Raw genomic sequence first — 22,411 nt, forward strand, 5'->3', positions numbered from 1 at the left:
AGTTCTAGCGTCGTGTGTTGGACGCGCGTTCTGCTTGTCCTGTTTCGTACCGTGATCTTCAAACTGAAACGCGTCTGGCTTGCGACACAAGTCAGCCATCGTGGCAAGTACTCCATCGAGCGCTTAATCGCACTGGACGAATATACCCGCTCATCATCTGTGATTCGCGTAGTGCTTGTTTGTCTTGGAACGCCGCTGCCACTCATCATTCTGGTCATCTTGCAGGAATCATTGCCTCTCGAGAGTCCCAAAGGTGGATGGCAAGCTAACTGGGGCTTTTGGATCCGGGCTGCCATCTTGGCAGGAACAACATCTCACGGAATTGCTGTTCAGCTCAACTACTTGATGCAAGGCATCAACGTATCGCTGTGCCAGTTCGCATCCCAGTTCTTGTTCATGGCATTAAGTTATACTGCCGCTTCCATCCTGGTTGCCTCACTCTGGGTGTTCCCAATTCCGTTCATGGTCGTCGTGATGACACCTCCATTTTTCCTGCTGATGATTGGTTCTATGCGTTCCATTCTCGGAGCATCAACTATCCGAAGCATACTTGAAAACCAAGCTCAGCTACAGCGCTTTACCATAGCCGTCTCCATCCAGGTGCTCATGGCTGTTATGTATCCAGCATACCAAGTGCTCTTCAAGTCGGTGTCTGGTTCCATGTACGAACTTCCCGCGTTTTTGCTGCTTCCTGTCATCAAGATGGTGCTAAAGAATCTGGTATCGTTCTGCCTTTCCGACATTGCCGATTTGATCCCCGAGAACATAATTTTCACAGTCCATTTCTTCAACGCAATTTACCTCGCAACCTCCATGCAGAGTTCATCTTCGCCTGTTGCCGTCGCTGTAATCATGATCATCGATCTCGCAGGAACAGGAATAACCTTGAACGGTATTTATCGCTCTGCGACAAATATTATGAAGCACCTCCACCAGACAATCGGCTCCAATACTGCAGAAGGTATTGTAGTTGCTGCATGCTCATTGTGCCATTCTCACGAGAAGTTCACGGAAGAAGAGCGCACCCAAGTACAAGTCCACTCATTCTTTCCGCACCAGTTGTCTGCCGCAGGCAGAAACACTCTCAACAATCTTGACAATTGTCCTGTCAAGCCCGATCCTCGCTCATCCAATACACAATCGATGCCATCAATGCAGAGCATTCCTTCTGCTGCAGCTGATCTAGCGCGCTTTCGCGTGTTGTTCAGTCAGCAGTGGGGTGCGATGATTCATCCCGTTGTACCCTCGAAACCCATCCTGACCAAGTTGGTGAACGGCAAGCACAGCTCCAGTATAGATATTGTGGCTGCCGTGCCGTCTGTTCAGCATATTGCCAGCCTTCGAAAGACGCTCGCAACATTGTTCACGATCGAGTGCATCGTTTTAGCGGAATATGTCGAATTTATCATCCCGCTGCTGTACAGCAATTATATCGTAATGATGGTGCACTTCCCCAGCGCACGTTACCACACAGAGCTGGATGGAGTCACAGAGGCCAACGTGAGCTCAACTGTGCGGACAGTCTTTGTATACGGGCTGCTGGAACTTGGATCCTTCGTGATGTTCGTTTTCATCATCAAGAAAAGTTGCGGAATACAAGCACTGTACCACCTTGCTTTTGTACTCGAAACCCAAATGCTGTCAATCCAGAGCAAAATAATGGGCTGGATGCTGATCACGTTGGGCTTTCGAGTCGTACATTTTGGTACGTTTATAGCGTTCTGTTGTTCCTCGGGGCGCACAGCTCATATCAACATCCCCCTGCTTTATGTGTGTGTGCAGGGATCGACTTCACATTCCAATTTGCTTGGATTGGCGCTCAGAAAGGATAGCTAAGCTGCGCTCGCTCAGTGTTTCGGGTAAATCGTCCAGGTTGCGTCAAAACGTCTATATCGGCACAACTGGTCCTCCCGAAATAAAACGCATTCACACGCGAGTGGTGTGCCGCTCTGTCGGTGACAACGGAAAACGTCCCGAAGGACTCCTTCTTGAATCGTCTGACTGTCAGAACTATCAGAAACGACTTCTTTCCGGTCTTCGTCCAACAAAGTATCCCACGATGACTGTTACACCGCTGCCCACAGAGACTGATCGAACTCGAAGTCGCAACTATTCCTTTGTCGCGACAGCAGCAGGCAAGCGTTTGCGGCCCTGGGCGATCAACCTCAAGAAAATCTGGTTCGCCATGCAAATCAGTCACCGCGGCAAATACTCGATCGAGAGGATGATGGCGCTCGACGAATACACTCGAACCACCTCCATGCTGCGAGTACTGTTGGTATTAGTCACTACCCCACTGCCAATGATAGTCCTGGTTCTGCTTGTAGAAATGATACCGCTGCAAGACCCGAGCGATGGATGGCGCGCAAACTACGGTGTTTGGATTCGCACAGCCATTCAAGCCGGCACAGTCGCTCTAGCTGCTGCCAACCAAGCGAGGCATTTGCTACATGGTGTACAGTTCTCGGTACTTCAGCTCATTGCACTATTTACCTGTGTAGGCTTAAGCTACACCGGCATTGCAATATTTGTCGCTGCGTTTCTGGGGTTCCCAATCCCGTTCATGGCGATTACGATGAGCGCTGCGTTCATTACACTCCTTATCGCATCTTTTCGCATTGTTACTGGCGCCAAAGTGTTCCGTGACATACTTGCTCAACGTACCCAGCTCTACGCGTTCGTCGGGTTCCTCGCAGCGCAGATGCTGTTGCTGCTCGTGTATCCATTCTACCAAGTTCTCTTCCACGCCGCGTCCACTAAAGTCGGATACCAGCTTGCAGTGCTACTGCTACTCCCTTTAATAAAGAGCGCGATGAAGAACCTCGTGTCGCTTACGATCGCCCGCATGGAAGACCTAGTGCCCGAAGCCGTGATCTTCACCGTCGACTTCTTCAACGCCGTGTACCTGGCCACCAGCATGCAGAACGCGACGTCGACCGTCACGATCGCGACCATCATGACCGTGGATGTGGTCCAGACAGCGATCGCACTACAGGACCTCTCCCGACGCACCGACACCATCATGGAGCGTCTGAAGGAAGTCACGGGGGTCTCACCCACCCGCAAAAACGTGCTCGACACCGCACTGACGCTGTGCCGACGCACCGACACGTTCACGCAGCAGAAGCGCACGTACATCCGGCTGACGTCCTGCCTGCCGCACGAACTCTCCGCCCCGAGCCGCGCATTGCTCTACGAGCTGCAGCAGCACTCGAACAACAGCCTAATCTCCAGCCAGCCACTGCTTCCCAGCACAGCCAACGCCAGCAGCGGATCTGTCCGCACCCGCCTCTCTCAAGCTCTTCAGAGCCTGCCAGCCACAATAAAAGCCGCTTGCAGCAGCTTCGCGAGCGTCCGCCCAGCTGCGGCTGTGCTGCCTCCCTCACTGCCGCCTCCCGACGCTCTGAGCGAGCCGCTGTCGGACGCCCTGAGCGAGTCGCTGCGGCTGCTGTTCACCACCGAGTGCCACGTGCTGTCCGAGTACCTGGAGGCCGCGATGCCGCTGCTGTACGGCGTGTTCCTGCTGGCCATGGCGCAGCTGCCCAACGCCAAGTTCCACACGGAGCTGGAGGGCGTGGACGCGCGCAACGTGCAGCGCCGCGTGCAGTCCATCTTCGCGTACGCGGCGCTGGAGCTGCTGTCGCTGGCGGGGCTGGCGCTGCTGCTGCGCCAGCGCGGCGGCTTCCGTGCGCTGCACCAAGCTGCCTTCGCGCTGGAGACGCAGCGCTCGCTGGTGCAGGCCAAGCTGCTGCTCTGGATGCTCATGGCCATGGGCTTCCGCGTCGTGCACTTCGGCGCCGACTTCAGCTTCCGCTTCAAGTGGCTACATGACGACCGTACTTAAGCGGGACGCGCATATTTGCACAAACAAAACACTCGGATCGGATTGGCTAATACTATTGAAGCGGTGTGCGTCACACGATTTTTCCGACGTTTTTAACGTTAAAACACGCCTGTCAGTCAGTGACCCACTTTTCGACTCGCTTCCACCCACCCACAGTGACAGTCATGGCGGCGCCGCTCAAGCAGATCACCCCCGCCGACGTGGCCAGCTTCGCGTACGACCCCGTGGACCCGGCGGCGCTGCGGGACGCCACGCAAATCGTGAGCGACGTGCGCGAGCAGGGCGAGCCGGCGCTGCACAAGCACGCGGCGCGGCTGGGCGACGTGCCGAGCGAGGACGCGCCGCTGCTCGTGGGCGCGGCCGCGCTCAAGCAGGCCTTCGAGGCGCTGCCGCAGGAGCAGCAGCAGGTGCTGCAGCGCACGGCGCAGCGCATCAAGGCCTTCGCGCAGGCGCAGCGCGCGTCCATCGGCAACTTCGAGCAGCAGATCGACGGCGGCTTCGCGGGCCAGGACGTGCGTGGCTCTACAAAACCTCGTGGGTTTTTCTAACCACAGGACTGATGGGTTTTATGGGTTTTATAACTTGCTGCAGGTGTCCCCGATGCACGCGGCTGGGTGCTACGCGCCCGGCGGCCGCTACCCGCTGCCGTCGTCCGTGCTCATGACGGCCGTGACCGCACGTGTGGCCGGCGTCAAGACGGTGGTGGTGGCCTCGCCCCGCCCGGCGCCCGCCACGCTCGCGGCCGCCTACCTGTCGGGCGCGGACTATTTCCTGGCCGCGGGCGGCGCCCAGGCCATCGCCGCCATGGCCTACGGCGTGGGCGGCCTCCCGGCCTGCGACATCATCGTGGGCCCCGGCAACAAGTGGGTCACGGCGGCCAAGTCGCTCGTGTTCGGCAAGTGCGCCATCGACATGCTGGCCGGCCCGTCCGAGTGCCTCGTGATCGCCGACGAGAGCGCCGACGCCGCCACCATTGCTGCTGATTTGCTGGCCCAGGCCGAGCACGACACGGCCGCCGTGCCCATCCTGGTGACCACGAGCCAGAAGACCGTGGACGCCGTCAACGAGCAGCTCGCCAAGCAGCTGGAGACGCTGCCCTCGGCCCCGACCGCCAGCGTCAGCGTGCAGAACGGCTTCGCCGTGCTGTGCCCCGACATGGCCACGTGCGTGAGCGTGTCGGACCTGCTGGCGCCCGAGCACCTGGAGGTCATCACGAGCAACGCACGCGAGGTCGCCGACCAGGTGGCCAACTACGGCGGACTCTTCGTCGGTGGCCGCGCGGCCGAGGTCTTCGGCGACTACGGCGCAGGCCCGAACCACGTGCTCCCGACTGGCGGCACCGCCAAGTACACGGGAGGACTCTCCGTCCACACGTTCCTCCGCATTCGCACGTGGATGCGCATCGACGACGCAGAGGCGTCGCAGGCGCTCGTGCAGGACTCGGCGCTGCTGGCGCGGATGGAGGGCCTCGAGGGCCACGCACGCGCGGCCGAGAAGCGCCTGCTGTAGACGTTGACACGACAGGAACAGCGTGCGTGCATGCTCGCAACACCATCCACCACGACAAATACAGAAAACCTAGTTGCTTGCATGTTTCGTTAGCGCTGACCATCCTAACGCTGTTTGTTGTCGTCTATCCCCATAGAGCGAGCACCTGAGCAAGGAGATCTCGAGGCACTGCGATCACCTGGCGGACCACCTCGGCTTCACGAGGCAGCATGTGCGCCGCAACGGAGAAGAGATTGATGCTGTAGTCCTGCCACAGCACCCAGACAAGGAGGCCAAACATGATGGCGAGGAAGGCGCGATCCAGCCAGGCACTCTTGCTGCTTCCAACAGTGTAGTTGCCGGCCGGAGTTTCAACCGCGTCCAGGGCTTGTTGTTTGGCGCGCTGGACCAGTAGCTGAGCCTTCTCTTTCTCCAGACCGAGCAGCTCCTGCAGCTTCTGGACTTTCACGCGCTGGGCCGCCTTCTCGATTTCGGCGATCTGCCGTTGCTTCTGTGGGTCCAGGCTCGTGCTAATTATTGGCTCAGCTGCCGGGCTTGAAGACTCTGGTTCGTTCTTGGGCGCGGGAGGTGGGCGATCACTGGTGCAGGTATCATCGGCCGTGTAGTCGAAGGGCTCGCCAGGGTAGAACGCCAAGAAGGAAATGAGCACCAGTCCTAGAGCAACGCCGACGCCGACACTCTTGAGCTCGTCCATTCTTGCTGGTGTTGGAGCGTCGCTTGGTGTCGGTGTCTAAGTTGGAAACTGCTCAGGCTTTCCTGGCCCTGGTCATCAGCCTAAAGGTGAATCTGCAACCTGAATTCATGGCTCTAAAGGGGTCTCGGTCTAGGTAAGACTTGTAACAAAGATGGCGTACTTTCGAGATTGCGACTGAAAGCAAGTTCTGCAATTGGGATTCACACTCTTCCAGTTAGCAAGCTAGCTGCTTACAGTCGCATTATCTTGGACGCTGGAGTAATGCCACCTCACGATACTTCCAGTAGTAGCTCCAAGTGTTAACTATGTCCCGTGGTGGTCCATCCAAGCAAACTTGAAAGTGAAATCAGCGCCTGTGACAAGAGAGTGATGTTAGATGGAGGTCGCTACTCGAAAAGTAAAAAAAGCGTACCGAAGTGTTCAACGCGAAAACTAAAGCTCATCAGCACCCACGTCATCAACTTCACCTGGACGAGAAGCATCTGCGTCTCCAGGACGAACGCAAGGTGATACAACGCTTTAAGGCGGCAAGTTCGTATCATCATGATAACGAGAAAAATGAAAGAAGCAAACTCGAGCGAGGCGTAGATAAAAATGTTGCTTACTGTGTTCCCCACATTCTCCGGGGTGACGCCGACCAAGTCCTTGTGGTACCGTGCGCTCGGAAGATGCACGACCAGTAAGACGAAGTTTCCATACAGCAAGGGGATGATTGACTCCAAGTACTCGGTCAGGACAACGCATTCAGTCGTGAACAGAACTTCCAGCGTCTCGCTGAGAATTTTTTTGTGAGGTGTTGAGGCCGCAGCGAGCCTAGTTGTGCCATCTTTGGTCACCCGGTGGATTGGTTTGACGCTTGAGTGGGTCACTGCGCTGATGGGCTCGATTTTTTTCGTGCAACGGCGACCGATTTTCCACATTGACTTAGGTGGGGAGTGTGCACGCGCTTTTTTGAGTTTTGAACGGAAGGATTCACGCAGCTCTACTACGCTAAAACGGGGGATAGAGCGCACTCCGTTTCCAGGTATGCTCTTCAACGTCTCGAGCAGAGTTTGACCTTCTGCAGATAACTTATGCGGCAGACAGGAGTTGAGAAGGATATTCTCCCGAGCTTGCTGCTCGAATTTGGAAGTATCTCGACAAAGAGACTCGACTGCTGGTAGCAGACTGTCATTTCCTGAAATTGAGCCATTTGCTTGGTTGAGTCGCGCCACAATGGTGCTAGTCCGGTTGTATAAACTTCGCAATTCGAAAATGGTTTGGGTGATGTCTAGCGTCATCATTGTAAGCACTGTAGTGATTGACGACGAGTTCTGCATACATGTCGCGAGATACATGGAGTTAAAAAAGTCCACAGTGAAGATCACGGCCTCTGGAACCATGTCCTTCATGTGCACAATAGTTCGGGAAACAAGATTCTTCATGATGATCTTGATGACTGGGAGCAGAAGAACCACCGGTACCTCGAAATTCGTGCTTGCAACATGATCGAATAGCACCGCGTAACTAGCATAAACAAAAGCCATCATCGACTGTGAACCGCTGAAGCTGACTGTGAGGATAAGCTCGTCGGTGTGCTTAGCCAGATGCCGAAATACCTCTTTGCCTGCTACAAGGCGAAACAACACGGCGAATACCAAGACGTACAGACTCATGATCGTGAGGATCATAAACGGAATCGGGAAGACCCATAAAGCTGCTACGAGCATCGCAATACAGGGATAGCCGATTCCCTGGCCGATACAAAGTAGTGCAAGTTGCAAATTTGACAGGACTACCCCTGGTATCATGTAAACAGCGAACGCAGCGATACCGACAGCCACCACTCCTGCAAGGACACCTGCGCGAATCCAAAACCCATAGTTTGCGCTCCAGCCATCGGAAGGTTCTCGCAGCGGCGCACATTCCTGTAGTATTACAATGATTGCCATGGGCAAGGGTGTACCGATGCACACCATCAACACACGAGAGAGCGAAGTGTTTCGAGCGTACTCTTCGAAGGCGAGCAGTCTTTCGACAGAATATTTTCCGCCGCTGTGACTGATTTGAAGCGAGTTCCAAACGCGTTTTGCTTTGGCAAGGAAGGCGACGATGGGATGTTGGAGCTGGTCACCCAGGTTGAACTGTGGTAGCGCCTCAGTATCATCGTCACAGGTCGAAATCGCCTTCGACGCCATTGCAGCAACCCGCTCCAATGAATAACAGCTTTCAACTAGGTCGGGCAGAGTTCTTAAATGGCGTCTCGCAAGTGAACGTGACGAAGAACGCGATATTGGGCAGCTAATTGCGGAGCATGAGCGAATGGAACCGTATTGTGCCAAGTTGAGGTTTCAAACGGAGACATCTATTATTCGCTGTCGCATACTAACGTCCAATTGCCTGCGTGGGGTCTAGCAGTTATTCGTACACTTCCTTCAGCTCGACCAAATCTGGAAACAGTATGTCTAGGTCGTGCTCTTCGGGAGCGCCGTCGGATATCCACTTACCCTCCTTCTTGCCGAGGAAAAGCTGCTTATTTAGGGTATCCTCTGGGTTAGTTATTATTCATCTAGCGGTTCGACAGCCTCACCGAGTCTGTTGTGCTCATCTGCACCGAAAGCAGCCGTACCCGAGACCCAAGAACACGCACCACAACTTCACTTCCCAACACTTTGAAACAAATGCCATAGTTTTTATTTGGGGTGAAGAGACGTGCGGATGCCGCTACGGTGGACCTCCCCTGTCATCAGGGCCGTTCTTAACGGAGCGGTAGGCTGGGAGCGTAGAGCGTACCACTCTGCGCGCCGTCGTTAAGAATGACGGAGTTCGACATAAAGATGTTGCGTGAAATCGACCCACTGGGGGATCCACATATAGGCTGTGGCGGAGCCGGAGTCGATCGGGGCGATTAGATTCCATCAGCTGCATCAGATGTGGCCATAGTGGAATTTTCTGTCGTGACATGAGCCCTTTCAGTGCGATATTCGCACTGGGAAGGTGCACTTTTACACATATGTAGCTCCGATTGAGGAGGGACTACTGTTTCGGGGACATTTTAGTCAGAATAAGACATTCGGACGTGAAAAACACCTCAGTCACGTCATCTAGAAGGCCCAAGTATTCCACAGACTGCCTGTTAGTAGAACTATACGAAGCAGACGATCTTGATTTCTCAGCTTTGATCCGCGTAGTCGGTACAACCGGTTTAGGAATCGCGGAGTGGATCTGTGTGCGAGAGCCAAACAACTTTAAGACCGCATGAATCTCTGTTGGCGATGCTTGAGGATACCTGGTAGACGGCTGTAGCTTTTTATAGCAATTTAACGCTTCCAGTAGACGTTTGCTCTCCATGGGGTCCCCCATTGGGGGAATACTAGAGTACACCTGAACGGCAGCGTGTGCTTCCGTTTCCAGCTTTTGGCACAAGATCCTAGCAGCTGTGAACAAGTTCCTGCTTTTGATTCCCGTAGCGTTATTAACGAGCCGAGTGAATATACTGTCTCTCCTTTGCTGACGTTCGACGTCGGTTTGGGTCAGGTGAGTGTCCACAATTCCTACGATAGACGTAGTCGATGATATATTTTGCATGCACGTATCCATGTACAGTGCATCGATGAAATCAACGATAATTATCGCTTCCTCCGGTATCATATCCTCTCTGTGTGCGATGGCGCACCATGATATTTTCAGGAAAAGCTTCATGACCGGCAGAATTAATAGTACTGGCCCTTCCCGAGTGTTTGTGGCCAAGTCAAACGAAATCTGAAACGCAGGATATACTAGTAGCATCAGTATCTGGACCAGCACAAAATTCCTGAATGGCAAGAGCTGGCTCCGTCGAGCAAGAACTTCACGAATTATCGAAGCTCCAATGACAGCATGGTAGCCCCATCAGTATAAATTCACAAAGATATTTGTCGAAAACGCCAGGAACGGGATCGGGAATACCAGCCAATCTGCCACAGCGATATTTACCACAGTGTTTCTTATTGCTACCCCTGTAGTGAAGAAAGTGAGTTGTCGAGGCGATAGCGTTGATCCGTCGATCATATACGCCAGGTGTGTTGCGGTAGCATATCCAACAGCTCCGCCAAGATGAGATACGCGGGATCAGAAACCATAGCTGCCGCTACAGCCTTCGTGTGGGTCCTGTAAGCGGAAGGTTTCCTGAACGTGGAACTGCGGGGCAAATAGTTATAACGCGGCCTAGTGGCGTACGCTGGATGTACTCGTCCAGCACAAGTTTTCTTTCGATTTAGTGTCTCCCACCCTATTTCGTCAAAAGCTAGGCATTTGACAGCTTTACAATCCAGTAGTGTATTCGTGCGTTCCCATAACTTCGTGGTTGTGCAGCTTTTCTTCGATGCGCGTTCACGGTGTGTTCACGAGATACAGTGCTTGGCATCTCTTGGCAAGTTTAGTGGTGAGTTTTGTGAGCGGCAGCGACGGCAGCCGAGAAACACCCAAGGAACGTAAAGCGTAAACTCATGCTCCTGTACAAATTAACCTAAATGCGGAATTTAGATGGATTGGATCAACTCAGCCAAGTGACGGTACGGCTGGTAACGCGTTTCGATTAATCGATTAATCATATTTCGAGCACTTCGAAGTCCTTAGCTGAACTGTGGTTGAGGCTGCCATCCGTCATTGATGCATCCAGTTGAACTCGAAGGTAAAGTCCACTCCTGAGCATATCATAAAAGCCAAGACGGTGAGACCTACATATGTACCCAAACGGGACTAATCCCCAAAACGTACCGAAATGTATCACCCGAAAGCACAGCGTGAGTATAGCCCAAGTCACGAGCTTCGCTTGCACAAGGATGATTTGCTTCTCGAATAAAAATGCGAGCTGGTAGAGCGCTCGTACGCCGCAATTCTTCTGCATGACTAGGATGAGTATAGCCAAAGATAAAAACTCCAACACCGCATACACAAAAACGCTCTGGAGCTTAGAGTCCACATTGTCAACTGTTGTGCCCACGAGTTCAATATGATACTGTGTACTAGGGAGATTGATCAGTACTTTCACGTACAAACCATAGAGAATTGGTATCACGGCCTCTAAGTACTCAGTCAACACAAGGCATTCGGATGTGAAGATAACCTCAAGAGCTTCACTAAGGAAGTTGGGTTGAGTACTTGCTCCACTACATGTAGCTGTGTCTGTCCTTGTACTGTATTAACTGGCGATGACGGTCTCACCGACATCTGCGTAGCTGGGAGCGGTTGAACGGAAGAACGGTTTCGGGACATGAACTTGTTCAGAATGTCGGCGACTACTGGTTTTCGGCTATGGTCCGACGCGTTTGACTTGTCTATTGTCGATTATGCTTGAATCTGGAGATGTCTGGCACGTGGTTGTCTCGCTTTCTCGCCGTTTCTCCAAATTTCCAAACCATCCATTGTTGTGTTTGCAAGACCGAGTTAGATCGCAATCGTATACCAGGGAGTAGATGCGAGTCGAGTCTATCGGGAGATTCACACACGTTTTTCACTGCGCTCAGCAAGACTAAGTTTTCCAAGTCGCCGGCGCCAATCGCCTGCTTCGCTTTCCGCGCGATACTTCGAGTGCGGCCGTGGAGTCTGTACAGCCTAGTACGGATTGGGAAATGTCGATAGCTAGAATTGTCACCACAGCACTTGTAGACGACGCACTCTGCACACAAGTGACGAGGTAAAACGAATTGAAAAAGTCAACGACGAAGATCACCTCTAGCTGGAGCATGTCCTCCAGATGGGGGATTGTGAGCGACAGTACGTTCTTCATGGTGAGTTAAATTTTTTAATCACTGGCAGCAGAAGAATCACCACGACTTCGTAGCGGGACCCTGTCGCGGTATTGAAGAGCACCTGATACGCAGGATAAATTACCAACAGCAGCACTTGAGCGGTGACGTACAAAACGAACTGGAAGCACTCGTATCTCTGAGCGAGAATCGATTGAAGCCCTCACGACCCACCATTAGGCGGAAAGCGACAAGAAGCTCTCCTATGAAAAGGCTATCGAGCAGCAGAGCAATAAACGGAACCGGGAAGACCCAGACTGCAGAAACAATCATACCAACAAGAGGGAATGTGACACCAACGAAGGCTCCTAATGCGATTACTTGAAAGGCCGAGAGAGAGAAATACCGTCGATCATGTGCATTGCGTGGATTACTATTGATCCACAAATTACGCCTGCAAGAATCCCAAACGGGCCCAAAACCCGAAATTCGCACTCCATCCATCTCGTGGGTCCTGCAGCGGAATCAATTCTTGGAGTAATATAACCGTGATCATCAGTATTGGCGTGGCTAAGCACACCAATACCACACGAATCAGTGACGTATTTTGCGCGTATTCGCTCAGTGCAAGCATTCTCTCAATAGAGTACGTGCCCCCACGGTGGCTGATTTGAAGTTTGGACCAACGGCGGCCGACTGCTCTGACGAATGCGTGAAGGCGATTTACTGACCTGCTTGACTGCGTCATGTTCACTTGAGATGCTATGCCTTTGTGTTCATGTAAGGCCGTCATATCAAGTCAACGAGGCTTGACTATTTCGAGGAGCAACACATGAACCTAAAATTGTATGTGAAATTGGCCGCAGCAGATAGCTGGATAGTTCATGCGATGTATTGCACGTCTTGAAAGTAAAATATATTCTCCAACAACGGCGGTTCAGCCAGTGTATGGACATTTCTAAAAGTATATCCTGCAAACCTTTGTATGGCTACACACGAATCCATTTAAACTGAAACGTATAGTCCATGCCTGTGTATAGAGTCATAATGTTTTTAAACATCATGAAAACAGGAAAAAATGTTGACAGCGAACACTTACCAAAGTGAATGACCCGGAAGGATAGGGTAAGCAACATCCAAATCGCAAGGTGACTCTGGACAAGGGCCACCTGTGTTTCTAGCACAAATGCGAGCTGGTAGAGTATTCGAAATCCACACGACCGCTTCGCCATTAAAGCCAACGCCAGAAGTGACAGAAATTCCGCTGAAGCGTAAGCGAAGATCCGCTGAAGAGTTGACACAATATTTTCCATTGTGACACCATCGAGTTCGTCGTGATACTTGATGCTCTCTAGGTGGACCATCACGAATGCATAGAATCCGTACATCACTGGAATAACAGATTCCAAGTACTCGGTAAGTACGAGGCACTCAGTCGTGAAGAGTACTTCAAGAGTTTCGCTCAGAACTGTCGGATCCTGAGCCGAAGCACTTGCATCAGGACTATTGAGCTGAGATTCATTTGGTTGTGTCATATTCACCAGAGCGACCGAGTCAAGTGGAAAGGTTTTACTGTGTAGTGTTGATTCAATTGGAGAAACGGATTGAGATCGCAACGACAAACACTGAGGGGCATGCTCAATTTGAGCAAGCAGTGTTTGGGACTCTCCAGAGATACGATGTAGAATTCCCGAGATGACTCGAGCTTTCTTTCGTTCTTGCTGACGGATTTGCTGCTGATTATCACACAGAGCACGCACAGCGCTTAGTAAATTGAAATTGTCTTGGTTGTTCAGCCTGTTTAAGCGAACGGCAATTTCGGATGTAGCACGATGATGACTTTTTAATTCAATCACGAACAGCAAGAGGTTTGCCGTGATCGTTACAACCACCGTGCTAGTTGAACTCGTGCTCTGCATACAGGTTGCAATATATAAGGCATTGAAAAAATTGACCGTAAAAATGACAGCTTCAGGTACGGCATCCTGCAATCGATCAACTGTTCGAGCGAGGAGGTTTTTCATCGTGATTTTGAGAACAGGAAGGAGGAGAATGACGGGTAGCTCAAGTGAAGTATCCTTCCAGTAATTAAACAAAGCCTGGTGAAGTAGATACACAATTGACATGAGAAACTGTGCGATGCTGTATGTGATGAGGTTTAGAACCTGATCGAGATGAGATAGTATTTGGCTCCACGTATGACTTCCACCAATAATGCGATAACAACCAGTAAATGCCATCAGGAATGGAGGGTTAATAGTGAAATTTACAAATGGGATCGGAAATGCCCAGCTTGCCGCAATTAGCATCTCCATGGCTGGAACGATAAACGCCTGGCTCAAGATCAGCAAAAGCATTTGCCTTGTTGAGAGCACAACCCCTTGCACAAACTGTGTTGAGTGCACTACCAATGAAGCCGTTATGACCCCGATGAGAACAATCGATCGAACCCAAAAACCATAGTTCTCGTCCCAGCCGGCTGCTGGGTCCTGCAATGGCACGATTTCTTGAGCGAACACGATCGCGACTATGGGCAGTGGAGTGGTGACACATACTAACAGCGCCCGTGCGAGAGAAGTGTTTTCGGCGTACTCATCAAGCGCCAGCACCCGTTCGATTGAGCACTTTCTCCCACTGCGGCTCATCTGAATGGTAGCCCATGCTCGACTCGTCATCCGTTTCCATGATAGTAAAGCTCTACCGACTCTACCAATCCGAGAACCTCGCATCTGTAAGCTGACTTCATGTTGATTCGGCGGGTTTGGGTGGATCTGCATGCTGGTGTGGCGCTTGCCGGGCACTCTCGAGAAAATGTGAGGGCTTGCAGTAGCATCGTCTAAACTTATCACTTTCACCATCTCAAACATGACACGAAACTCCGTCACTTACCGGCTGGAATAAGGTTGCTATTTATTAAGAGAGGGATACCAAAGTAAGGCAGGCCTGCGACGACAAAGTAGCCGCTTTCACTGTGGATCCATGCAAATTTAAACGTGAAGTCGGCACCTGTTAAGAAAAAAAAATTGATTAGCTGATAATTCTGCGTTTTCATCTTGCGCAGCTTACCGAAATGCACAACTCGATAGGAAAGCGTGATCAGTACCCAACTGATTAATTTCGTCTGCACCAGGGGCATGTGTGTCTTCAATACGAATGCGAGCTGGTAGAGCGCTTGTGTGCGACAACTTCGCTGCAATCGAATGATTACAGCTGCGAAAGACAGAAACTCCAATACCGCGTAGGTAAACACAGCCGTAAAACCTGACTAACAATTTCCCGGGTAATGCCTTGTAGCTCAGAATGATATCTTGCGTTACCATCATTAGCATGTAGTTTCCATACAGCACAGGTACGATGGCCTCCAAATATTCCGTGAGAAGCAGGCACTCCGAAGTAAATAATACCTCAAGTGTATCATAAAGAATATGTCGGGACTCTCCTGCTCGCCTAGTTACACTTGGTGTGACTTTCTTGGATTGGGTGAAAGGAATCACGGTCTTTGTCATCCTCACGCCTTGATTTGATTTGTCTCTCGTAGATCAACAAATTACATTACACTTAGGAATTTGAGTGTGGAATGTGCACTGCTAGCCCACCTCTTTATAAACTAATTACTCACTTGGTAGGATGGTCGAGTTGCCGAAGTACTTCCGATGATAAGTCGGGCTTGACGTGAAGACACTTGATCGAAGTGCCTTGATCCTTGTTGCCAACACTTAGTCGTGTGCTGGTGCCATGCTGCTTGTGTTGTTTTGTTCGTCGCCGCGTTGATGCTTGTGGTGGCGGTCGGCTTCATCATTGTCGAGATGGCGCTTGAGATGGCGTCCGATCGGGGGTTCAACACCGGTTTCATCCGTGAAGACGAAGCGGTAGACCCCTGTGACTTGAATCAGGAAGCTCTTGGCCTCGGTGGAGGGAATCCAAGCACCTTCATCGAAGACTTGGTAGAGTAGTCGAGTCCGGTACGGGCGAGTCTGGAGTGGCTGGTGTAGCCATGTTCAGCAGAGGCGAGCTTGGAGCGGCTAGTGTAGCCATGTCCCCTCTCGGAGTGCATGGGGCACTTGGAACAACTCCGCCTTGGTCGCTAGTGTCTACAGCCTCCTTCTCAACCGGTGGGCAAGCGAATGAATGAACAGACGCAACAGCACACGGACCGGTCGAGGGTTGGAGAGCTGCGGGCGGTGCAGCGCAGGGCGGAGTCATGTCCATGGTCGGGGCTCGCAGGGTGCTGGATGTAGCCATGTCTGGCGTGGGGTGGGGTCTTGGTCTTGGGTGAGATGTGAGGTCGAGCTGGCAAATTGCCGAATGAGGCTCTGCGGCTCAGCGACCAATCGGGACACAAAAAACGTCATCTTTGGGACATGAAAATGGGTCAATTGGGATCTGGGAAGTATCCATTTATACATAAAAAGTACATTTGGGTACCTCCCATTGGACCCAAATTCTGGAACATTCGAGAACTCTTGCCGTATGCCCAGGCCCTTCTATCGGGCCGTTCTTCCGGCCACATCACTGGGTTGGGTGAGTGCCCATTACTGGCTGGGACTCGGGGCCGTTCGTGTCTTTGTCTTCAAAGGGCGCGGTCACTGGCAGGCTGCGCAATAGTGCTCGTAGTTGCAACTGCTTACGCGAGGAGTGCCGGAGCGCTTGCCTGGCAGTCGCGCGCCATAGGGAGGTCACGTGGAGGTCCACTAGAGCATGGACGTGGGTTTGTACGGCGGTCAAATTCGGTTCATGGTCGTGGAAACGGATGTCGTTCCGGTGTGTCCAAAGACTGCGGAGCACTACCGTTCGCACGATGTGGAAGACAACAAAGAGGCAGTAGCCATAGTCCTTCTTGGCACCTGGTGTAGGTACGATGCCTTCGAAGTAGACGATAGTGGCCCATACAATCGGTGAATCCAACCACTGTTGGAAAACGTCCAACCACTCCTTCCATACCTCAGCGGCGAATCCACAGTACCAAAACAGATGCGATGTCGTCTCCAGGACGTTGCAGCCATGCATACAGGTCGTGATTGCATTAGCAACATGCTGAAGGCGATACCCGACGTATAAAGCGTTGTGCTGCAGCCGGTACAGCAGATCTGCGTAGACTGGCAGCACATGCTTGTTCATCTTGAGGTCCCGGGCCCAAGTATCAGTCAGGGGTTGCTTCTCGAGCCCTAGCGACTGGATCGGGAGGGGAAGAGGCTTGAAATGGACCAAGAGTTTGCGAATCAGGGCCACCGTAAGGTCGGCCACCTCGTAACCCTCAAAACTCCATGTGTGTTGGGCACAGTGGAGGGTGGGTGTGGGGAGCGGGCCAGCAGGTAGTCTAGGTAGGGATCGAAGGAGGGAGTCAATCTGGGTAAGGAAGACGCCCCATGCACGGTTGTCGGGAGCCGTTGCCGGCGCACACATCCGTTTGAAAGTTTGGGTCAATGATGCCGATTGCACAGGCAGATCACTGAGTTCCAGTAGATCAGCTGGTTGAAAGACGCCGTGTTGCGCAAGCGGCTTGACTGTAACGAGTCCAGCTGAACGTAGCGTTTCTGGCGTCTTTGTTGCCGTTGGGACAAGAGTGTTGTCCAGGAAAGGCATCGTCACCTTGTCAAAAGCTGAAGCGTTGCGAGTCACCTTCTGCATCAGTTTCGTGCTCCACAGGAACATGACTTGATGCCAGTACTTGCCCATTTTACTCCACCGAGAGTCACGGCGCGACACTGCGTGATCCGGACTGCTCCTGACTGGAGCGTACAGGATGTCAAAGTCGCGACCCCAAGGCGGCATGGCGCGGTTAAACAGTTCAATCACTGGCGCTGTCCACAACGGCACTTCCAGCGGTGTCTTTCGAACAGCGACGATAAGCTGACAGAGTGTGTGTAGCTGGAGTCCTTGGATCATCGTTTCCGCTGGCGTGAGTCCAAGTCCTCCCATTGATTGCGGAAGGCTCCACCAGATGCGCGGGACAATGTTGGATGCCATCGGAGTCTTCATATAACGGACAATCATCGCCTCCAACTTGTCTTGGAAGCCGGACTTGGGCACGTAGCAAACGCTGGCCGAGTACCAGAGTACCGTCAGTATAATATACTGAAGGATTACGACCTGTCCGCGCAGCGTGCGGGCACGGTACTTCCAGATGGAGCAACGTGTCTGCATGTCCGCAAGCAAATGCTCGAGACGCGCCGCGTCGGTTAACTTGGGGCCGTAGTAGATGCCTAACAGTTTGGTCGAGTCATCGTTGCCGACTACCGAGAGGCCAAGATCTTGCAACGACTCGCGGATGCTGTCAGTATCACTGTCCCAGGGTCGAAACGGCAGCACCACGGTCTTGTTCTTGTTCAACTCCATGCCAGACGCTTGGCAGAACTGGTTAACCAAGTTCAGCAGGCGTTGCGTGTCGCGGAGGTCTCGAAGTAGCCCCGTGCAGTCGACCGCAAAGCTAATGACTGCATGGGTTGCCGTGGAGCTGCCACAACGAAGGCCAGCATCCTTCATCCGTGATCGAATCAGGTTAAGCAGTGGTTCCACAAAAAGCACAAACAAGCCCGGGGAGAGAGGGTCTCCTTGGCGAACGCCTCTCCCGATCTCGAAAGGTGCCAATGGGCTGCCGTTGAACATCAGCGCTACAAGCGTGCCTGCAAACATCACCCGAACCCAGCGGCGAAAGACGCTGCCGAATCCAAAGTGCATGAGGATCATATCCAAGGCGTCCCACACGACACTGTCAAACGCCTGTGCAAAGTCCAGCAGCACTGCTCCCGCCATACAATCCATTTCATCCGCGTAAAGCTTCATCGGCGCTTGAATCCGGACGTGAGCGTGGTGAATGTCCCGTCCTGGTACAAAACCATACTGGTCAGACCCGAGAAGGGAGTCCAGCAGCTTACCCAATCGGAATGCCAGAATCTTCGGTCCGAACTTGGCACCCACATTAAGTAGCGTAATGGGTCGATACTTACCAGGTTCCTTCCGGTTCCCCTTCTTGTAAAGCAAACACACTTGGCCACGACGCTGGAATTTGGACATTCTTCCACGTTCCAGCTGCGCCGCATAGACGACCTCAAGAATGCAACACCACAACGTGATGTCTGTGAGGTAGTAGGCGAGCGGGGGCCCATCAGGACCCGGTGCCTTCCCTGCCGTCGTGTGCTTGATGGCCCAATAAAAGTCGTTAGCCGTCAGACGGCTGTCCATGTACGCAGCTTGTTCTGGTGTGAGATGTGCAGTGGTGTGTTGCAGGATCTCTGCCATCTGAAGCCGATTCCATTTCGGCTTCGGGTGTGAGAACTCCTTGGACGGTGAACGGTAAACCCCGGACCAAAAGTGATTGAACTCGTCACACATCGTGTCCAGTTCTTCCGGCGAATTGACTGGAATCGGTGTGTTGTGAAGAATCTGAGGCGGGCGGAAGAAGAACTTGGACCCCTTCTCGGCGTCCTTGAGGTCCGCGGCGAACTTCTTCTGCGAGGCGTAGTGCTTACGTTCTTGTAGTTTCACGTCGAGCTGTGCTTTCTTTTCGCTCAGCTGGTTGGCTTGATCCGCCGAGGGGTTGGTTGCTTCAAGGTGTCTCAGCCGGTTGATTTCGAGATGAAGTTCTTCGATCTCGCTCTGGCGAGCGTTCTTCCGGGACTGGAACAGCTCGCGTAAGAAGATAGCGTCACGCCGTTTATGCTCGTCGAGAAGACAGCGGGGATTGTACTGTTCGTCTGTCGGGGCGTGCAGTCGATTAGCCAACTCTTCCAGAGACCCTTGGAGTGCTTTTGCCCTTCCGGTAGCTGGATGACCCACTCGGGGCAGCGCCACGGTGGGTGGGTGGCTGATCGAAAATTTGTGGAACCAAGGCGAAATGCGATGCCGTTGCGGTCGCCGAGCTCTGCTTTCCGACGGAAGTCGTGCAGGATGTTCTGCATGGCTGAGCGGAAATGGCGAGGGCTCATGAGGACGTAGTCGATCCTTGCTCGAGCGTTGGAGCCGGAGTATTCTACCAGCGTCGGGTGTTGCAGGCGCCATGCGTCCGCTACATCGATCGCTTGCATCCAGTCCAGCAGTTCGGTTTGTCCTTGTGTTCGTTTCCGGTCTGTCTGGTTGGCTTGATCCATCCGACTGTCCAGAACCGTGTTGAAATCGCCCATTACAATGTGAAAAGCGGTTTCGTCTTCGTCGAAGTTGCGAGGAAGAAGATTGAAAAACGAGGGACGCTTGTTGGGTTTGACCGGTGCATACACCACATGGATGTACGTGGTCGTCGAGTCCAGCGTGCCTCGTAGCAGTAAAACCTGTCCGTCAACGCCGGCGAGCTGGCGTGACGGAGGGTAACGTCTTGAATGTCCTTTATGGGGCACGTAGGTGTCAGCAATAAGCCGACACCAGCGCGCCCCGTGTATCCTGTCGTGTGGCCTTGCGACCAAAAGCTTGTGTTAAAGCGTGAAGTCTCCTCCCACAGGTGCTTCACTCGCTTGAAGGTTTTGAACGACTCAAACCGCGTCTCTTGCAGACCGACCATATGATAAGTCTGGGAGAGGTAGTTCAAGGAGCTCTTGGAGACTCGGTTCATGCCGTTGGCATTGAGCGAGTGTCCCCGGAGGGCCCAACTCCCGTTAGAGAGAAGGGGTGTTTGGGCCGGCTGCCGCCACAGCCACCTGCTGGAGGGATCCAATGCAAGATCGGAGCTCCTCAGGCAGGGACGATTGAAGTAGTCGGGCCATTAACGGTGATGTGACCAGTGCGGCGAGCGTGTCATCGTCCCAGACATGCCATCTGGGATGCGGCAGCGCCGACGGGCTGTGTTGAGTGACCGCGCTCACTTTGAGCGGGTCCATGTAGATGCTTGGCGCAATGATCTGCAGGGCGAGGTCAAATTCAGCCAAGTGGAGTTGCAGCCAGAAGTCATTCGTCGTACCACACAAGCCTTCCAGAACAGTTTGCGGGCTGAGGTCAGTCGCATTCGGGAAAATCTTGATGATCTCGTCGTTGAGCGAGTAGTCCTTGATGTTCGGGTTCAGTTTTCTGGCGGCAATGCGAAGGACCGCGTGGTTCATCGCCTTGCTGCGCAGATGTTGGTAGTTGCTCGGAGTCGAGGTGTCGAGCAGGAAACGATGGACACTGGGTTGCGCTTGTATGGAGTACAGGGCCTCGTCAGCGTTCTCGATGTCCGCAAATTCCTTTAAGTATGTCTCGATAATATCACTGACTTGTTCCAGCGAGGCTTTTCCGCCGAGTACGTCACGACCGCACTGTTCATGGCGCGCTCCGATTGCTTTGGTAGCTTGATGTAAGAAGCCACCGCTTGCGGGGGAATGGATCCATTCCACAAAATCAGGTCTTGGTCTGCCGGGGCCTTACTACCTTCACCTTCACTCAACCACTCGAAAGGGTTGGGTGACGCAAAGATGGAGTAGTTGGACTGGGACGGCGGAAGTTCACGGACATCCGCGTTGGCAGGAGGAGCCGCTGGGCCAAAAGCTAATTGCTTGACGCGAAGGATACGAGTCGGCGCACGATCCTTTCGCTTGGCGGCTTGAATGGAAAAGGTTGGAGCGTCGGTGCCCTGCCAGACGGAGCTGGGCTTGACACTGACCGTCGTAACATCTTCCATCTCGCTTCCTTCAGACGCGTCCTTGAGAGACTCATCCGAGTGGTTGGATTCGGACGGGGCATAGTCCGAATCGTTGTCTACATCCATGGTAGCATTACCGTTCGGGGCTGCCATGGGCGGAGAATCTTCCTGCTTCGAGCGCGGCTTGGCAGCTGGTTCGCCGAGCGGGCCTAACGTTCCGCTTGGAGCGCTTGGAGGAAGGGTGGCTTGGTTCGGTTGAAGGCTGGGATGCGATGGTTGACCACAACATAACCGTGTCCACCAAAATCAATCTGGCGCAGTGGCGTCGTTGGGTCGATCATTAGCGAAGCTGGAGCGGTCTTTTGGTTGAAATACACCCGGCGGTTGCGTGAACGAAGACCTTGGACCGTACGGCTCGGGGAGATGTACACCGGGGGCGTACCATGCTCCGCGAACAGGTCGTAGATCTCACCGTCGGTTGTATCATCCGGTAGACGACGTAGTACCAGTTCGAGTACTTGGAGTACGGCTGGATGCGAAACTTCTTACCGCAGATGGTAAGTTGTTGCCCTCCGAGCTTGGAACACACGTCACGGTTGGTACAGACGAAGCTAATGCCAGCGTTACGAACGGTCTTGAAATCTCGAAGGTGCAGGGTATTAGCCGACCAAATGGCTGGCTGCGGGCCGGACCCGAGCGAGGTCATGATCTCCGTGTCCGTGAACTTGGAGGTTTGGTCCTTGGCGGGGATCCACATGGAGAAGGTCACCTCACTAGCGACCTGTTGCGGGACGCCAGCGAGCGCAGCGAACTTCTTGTCTTGCGCGGTGCGATCCAGATCGAGCATGGCCTTCTCGGCCTTCTCGAGCGTGTCGTCAGTGGGTTGCGAGAACTCGGCCCTAGGGGCCTTGTTGCGCCACTCGACGAGCCATGCCTGGTCGCGATGAACGGCCACCATGGTGATCGATGAGGGCTTGCCAGTACAGGCGGAACTTGTCGTCAAGTAGCTCTCTTTTCAGTCGTCACTTACCCTCCTTTACGGTAGGGCTAGGCCGCACTCCTATGATCTCCCAGGACCACAGGCGCAAACTCGGTAACAACGTCAAGGGAGC

General features: G+C 53.1%; 3 protein-coding genes across 3 annotated transcripts; 2 read left to right on the forward strand and 1 right to left on the reverse strand.

The window, feature by feature from the left end:
- Positions 1–2,701: 2,701 nt before the first annotated feature.
- Positions 2,702–3,844, forward strand: IUM83_02573 (uncharacterized protein; the record flags this gene model as incomplete). The annotated part of the gene is made up of 1 exon (XM_067926502.1): positions 2,702–3,844. The coding sequence occupies one exon, from the start codon at positions 2,702–2,704 to the stop codon at positions 3,842–3,844; it is 1,143 nt and encodes a 380-aa protein (XP_067796473.1).
- Positions 3,845–4,008: 164 nt separating this feature from the next.
- Positions 4,009–5,353, forward strand: IUM83_02574 (Histidinol dehydrogenase; the record flags this gene model as incomplete). The annotated part of the gene is made up of 2 exons (XM_067926503.1): positions 4,009–4,356; positions 4,436–5,353. 2 exons carry the CDS (start codon positions 4,009–4,011, stop codon positions 5,351–5,353), a joined length of 1,266 nt encoding a protein of 421 aa, XP_067796644.1.
- A 124-nt stretch (positions 5,354–5,477) lies between these two features.
- Positions 5,478–6,047, reverse strand: IUM83_02575 (gtp-binding protein; the record flags this gene model as incomplete). Its single annotated transcript, XM_067926504.1, has 1 exon — positions 5,478–6,047. The coding sequence occupies one exon, from the start codon at positions 6,045–6,047 to the stop codon at positions 5,478–5,480; it is 570 nt and encodes a 189-aa protein (XP_067796469.1).
- Between the last annotated feature and the right edge of the window lie 16,364 nt (positions 6,048–22,411).

Source organism: Phytophthora cinnamomi (assembly GCF_018691715.1).
Source record: "Phytophthora cinnamomi strain GKB4 chromosome Unknown Contig16, whole genome shotgun sequence".
Taxonomy (NCBI): domain Eukaryota; phylum Oomycota; class Peronosporomycetes; order Peronosporales; family Peronosporaceae; genus Phytophthora; species Phytophthora cinnamomi.